This window comes from Paralichthys olivaceus, chromosome 15 (assembly GCF_024713975.1).
Source record: "Paralichthys olivaceus isolate ysfri-2021 chromosome 15, ASM2471397v2, whole genome shotgun sequence".
In the NCBI taxonomy this organism is placed as follows: Eukaryota; Metazoa; Chordata; class Actinopteri; order Pleuronectiformes; family Paralichthyidae; genus Paralichthys; species Paralichthys olivaceus.
This window is the reverse complement of record NC_091107.1, coordinates 5,015,674-5,020,436: the sequence shown is the minus strand read 5'-3', so window position 1 is coordinate 5,020,436 and position 4,763 is coordinate 5,015,674. Positions and strand designations below refer to the sequence as shown.

At 44.1% G+C, this 4,763-nt stretch overlaps 1 protein-coding gene across 1 annotated transcript; it reads left to right on the top strand.

Annotated features, from left to right (window-relative positions):
• Positions 1 to 517: 517 nt before the first annotated feature.
• Positions 518 to 3,525, top strand: cfap298 (cilia and flagella associated protein 298). The gene is made up of 8 exons (XM_020097375.2): positions 518 to 677; positions 910 to 1,062; positions 1,833 to 2,000; positions 2,196 to 2,263; positions 2,357 to 2,515; positions 2,701 to 2,832; positions 2,913 to 3,008; positions 3,087 to 3,525. The coding sequence occupies exons 2-8, from the start codon at positions 924 to 926 to the stop codon at positions 3,195 to 3,197; spliced, it is 873 nt and encodes a 290-aa protein (XP_019952934.1). The 5' UTR covers positions 518 to 677; positions 910 to 923; the 3' UTR covers positions 3,198 to 3,525.
• The last annotated feature ends 1,238 nt before the right edge of the window (positions 3,526 to 4,763 follow it).

The following is a 4,763-nucleotide window of genomic DNA, read 5'->3' as shown; positions in this document are numbered from 1 at the left end:
GTGTTTTGTTTTGATTGCAGACGCATTACTGCACAACATAAATATGAATATTAAACACAACTGATCATGTACGATTTAAAATTCACTTGAACAAACATTTGATCTTCGTCGTGCACTTTAATTTAAATTTAGATTCAAGACAAGTGGAGGATTTACAGAGGTGTGTACTCTACTGTCATTCTAGTTGTCATTCCTTTTTGTGTTTTTGTTGAAAGTAAGAAAAATTGATAATTTAACTTTATATTTGTTCCCAGTAAATTTCATATTAATTTCACCAACTTTAATCTTAAAACCAGTTGTTCTCACGACACAGATATTATATCTGCACCCTGGTGGTTGTCGTGACCCCAGGTTGAGAATAAAACAGAATAAGTTTCACCCTGTTGATCACAGTCAAAGATAAAAAGACACTTTTCATACTTCACCTCATCACTGGATTATTTTTTACGTATTTATTATTATTGAAGACGTCACCTCCCATCAAGTTTAAATGAGATGTTGTACCACCCTCCACCATGAGGGGGCGGTAACGCTGCGTGGACTGATGAACCGTGCCGTAGAAAGACACCAAGAAGAAGACTCGTCCCGTCTGCAGCTCGCGCTCACGTCTCCGGTTGTAAACAAAGCGTGAGGCCGGTTGGAAGCTCCGCGTCGTCTCTGTCTGTTTCCCCGCACAGGTTTGTTTTTGACCATGTTTTAATCACGACAGAGACAAAGATCGTTTAAAACAAACTAGTTAAAGTGAACATGTATGCAGCTAGCTGTAGCTGAAGCGCCAAAGAGCTAACAGCAGCTCTTTCTGGAAGCGTCGAACCACGTTGCCATGGTTACAGCACGCAGTTTCCATCCGGAGGAGCCGCCGCGTGTTTTCTGGTGAACTCAGGATTTTGTGTTCGCTTCTTTCTGCAGCCGATCAGAGGAACATGGTGCAGCTGCACGTGAAGCGAGCGGAGGACAGTCAGTTCCTCTACAGCTGCACGGTGGACGAGCAGCTGGACACTGTGATCCGGCACATCACAGCCATTTACAACGGGAGACTGAAGGTGGAGAGGATATGTTCAGGTGACGTTCACACACACACACACACACACACAGAACCCTTAACCCTCAAACAGCCCATTGCAAAAGTGAGGGGTCAATGCTTAACATGTACAGGACACACACACACTTGATGCTACAGGAGGCTACACTCTCTCTACAGGTTTACCTACAGTGGCCGAGAGAGATCAACACACTGCATATTGTGAAAACAACACTGAGAATGTTTCCAGGGGAGACGATTGATGAACCTGTCTGTAGTTTGGTGCTTTGTGAAGTTCCAGAACCACTGACGAGTAACCGTTTGCAGCGTGTGTCTGTGTTTGCACCACACATCTAGTGGTGGACACCCTTCACCTCCCCCTCCCCTTCCAAACATGACAGAGAACCTGTGTGAACCACCAGTTCAAACTCAAAAGGTGTTTAGTTTGTCCAGTCTGGGCTTCTGTCAAAACAAAACATGGTGGCCTCCGTAGAGAGGAACCACTCCTGATGTAAATATAAAGTATTTCAATATAAAGGGCTCATTCTAGAGTGCAATGAACAAGCATTGGTACAATTTAGATGAAACACACTAGTGAAATCATCAATAGGATTATTTTATGTTCACTTTCTGCCTTTAGATTTCTTTCACCTAAATCTGACACACTGAACCTTTAACCATGTGATCGACTAAATAACAATATTTACACCATTGATGAGAGAAGACAGTGTCTGACGTAAATGCAGAGGTGAATCAGTGTTTAAAGCATTTATCCAAAAATCAAATGTCTCTTCTTGTTTTGTTCCCTCAGAGATACCGGAGCTCGCAGACCATGGCGTCACACTGCCGCCCAACATGCAGGGGCTGACAGAGGAGCAGATCGTGGAGCTGAAACTGATAGACGAGTGGGAGGAGAAGTGCGTGCCCAGCGGAGGACCAGTGCTCAGGAGGGATGAGATTGGAAGAAGGAACGGACATGGTGAGAGTCGGACTTGTGATCGAAGCAGTTTCTAGGTTATTTTCTTTTCTAACGTGTTAACTGCAGATGTTTAAAAGTATTGTGAGTATGTGATACATGCCATCACATGTGGATATACTGCTGTAGATGGTTTTGTGAATAAGTCAATTGAAAATTGAAAAAGAAAAAAGTTGGTTCTCTCTTTGCTCTCTACAGCTCCAAATGATAAAATGAAGGAGGTGTTGATGAGAACAATGGAGGAGGCGAAAGCTCTGATCTCCAAAGTGAGTATGAGAGTTAACACTAAATCTTAATTATCATCTCATTACTTTACTGACAGAGTGTAAGATTTGTGCATCTATCTCGTGATCCTTCAGAAACAAGCTCAGGCTAACGTCTGTGTCACCATGGAGATGGTAAAAGAAGCGCTGGATCAGCTCAGAGGTGCCGTCATGATTGTGTACCCCATGGGGCTGCCTCCTCACGACCCCATCAGGATGGAGCTTGAGGAGCGGGAAGACCTTTCAGGAACGCAGGTTAAACAGCTGGTCCAGTCGTCAAAGTTTCTTATTGTGGGAAATAGCAACATTAAATTAATTTACCACATTTACTAAAAGGAAAAACAATGAAATACATGAAGCTATGCGAACCGTCTCTTTTATTATTGCTTTCTTCCTTCATTCGTCTTCATCTGCCGTCTCCATCTGTCTCCTCGCCTCAGGCGTCTCTGCAGGTGATCACAGAGAACGAGTGCCAGCTCTGGTGGGCGGCCAAAGAGATGCAAAGGGGGAAGAAACTGCAGGACTACATCGGCAAAAATGAAAAGACGAAGCTTGTGGTGAAAATCCAAAAGGTAAGAGCGGCTTTGAGAACGTATATATGTTTACATGTTAGTCAGTCTATTTGTTGTGTCATGAGGTTGTTTCCCTTCAGAAAGGACAGGGGGCGCCAGCGAGGGAGCCTCTGGTCACTGAGGAGCAGCAGAAACAGATGATGATGCACTGCTACAGACGGCAAGAGGAGCTCAAGGTGAGGAAAAGCACAAACCACCACATTCCTGGTTTTACTCACTCTACGTGTCTGACCATCTCCTGGTGACATTTTCAGAAACTGGAGGAGGCGGATGACGACAGCTGCCTGGATTCAGACTGGTCGGACAGACAGGCTCTGAAAAAACAGTTTCAAGGCCTCACCAACATCAAATGGGGGCCGAGGTGAAGAGCCTCCAGTGGTCGTGGTCAGTTACAGCATCATATGCAACGAGATGCCTTTTCTCAGTCGAGACGTTTGTTCACTGTTTGAGATCGTCCACAAGATATTTTATACATCAGATGTTTTTATATGTTCAGTTCAGAAATATGCTTGTCTTGTTCTTTTTAACCAAACTGAAAGGAGAAGAAGAAATCTAGACACAAAGTGCAACAAAACTTTCAATATAAGTCTGATTTATTTGAACTTCAGTCTTCCTGCTGTGTTCCTTCTGATTATCATAACCCTGTAAATCTGTAAACAAAATAAAAGTTCATTTTTATTGCGTTAAAAAAAATGTTCCAATGTAGCGTGTGAATACACAATGTTCTTACATTTTGTATTAATAATGTGCTTAGTGTTTCACAAAGGCTCGGAAAAGTTCATCCCTTGTGCAGCAGCAAGGATGCAACACCTTTCCTCTCTTTGTCTCCTCTCACTGACACACAATCGTAAACCTCTTAAAGTCCTCGCTGTTGTGAGGCAGGAAGTGGCCACACAGTGGTTGGTCGTTCCAGTTCTTGTCCCAGCGGGGGTGAGGAAGTGGTCGAGCTCGAAAGCGAGAGTGTTTCATTCACCGGAGGGTCGGACTCGGGGGAGATGTTGACGCAGCTGATTCAGAGATGTGAGGATTTAAAGGGTGATTCCGCCTCTTGTGTGTTTGATTTGAATGGCTCGTTAAGAACCCTTTCACACAGAGAATCCCACCCTCAGGGGAAAACTGCAAATGTGGGATTTTAAAATAGGCATTGATTTCCTCTCCTTTGTTTAAAGCATCACTGTGTAACTTTCACTGAGCAACAGCGCCCTCTGCAGCCACACCTGGTGATTACCTCTGTTGGGCTCTGTGTCCCAGCGATTAAGTGGTTTTCATGTGTGTCGTCCTGCTCTCTGAACTGAAACACAACTGAGCAGTGGATATTACCCATGATCCCCGGCTTCCTGAACCAGTACACCTGACGCTTTCACTAATCCGCCACCTCAGTTTAGAATTCTTCATATTTTAAGTTTCCTGACTAACTCATCGAGATGGACGCTGGTTTTTAATGACTTCTAACCCTCATTAACTTTAACCACCTTCTCTGAGGAGGCCTCTCCTGCTGAAGCCTAATGGGAGGAGTTTGGGCATCAGGTAGATTCACCTCACCTGCGGTCAGACAGTCTCCCTCTGCCCCACAACTTTCACACTTAAACCGAACTTACTTTAAGTTCAAACTCAACATCAACTCGCTGGACCTGATTCTGACAAGTGAAGCGGCAACTATCAGTCACTTCCACTCACAAGAGACCGACGTTCAGGGTGAAGAGTGTGAATCACTGAGGAAACATTCTCCATATTCCAGGTCAGTGAACCAACAAACTCGTTCTGAAGCTGCTGTTTTAAGGCAGAACAGTCACATAGTTTTGTTTTAAATCCAGAACCTGTGTTTCATGGTTTCATTTAGACAAAGTAGAGGAAACATGTTCCTCGGTTTGACTGATGAAGCTGCTGTGACGCCTCGATGATGAATCAGAACAGTAACATTCATGAAGGAA

Coding starts and splice junctions, on each gene's coding strand:
- cfap298 (XM_020097375.2), top strand. CDS start 924: ATGGTGCAGCTGCACGTGAAGCGAGCGGAGGACAGTCAGTTCCTCTAC. Junction 1,063..1,832: donor GGTGGAGAGGATATGTTCAG/GTGACGTTCACA, acceptor TTGTTCCCTCAG/AGATACCGGAGCTCGCAGAC. Junction 2,833..2,912: donor TTGTGGTGAAAATCCAAAAG/GTAAGAGCGGCT, acceptor GTTTCCCTTCAG/AAAGGACAGGGGGCGCCAGC.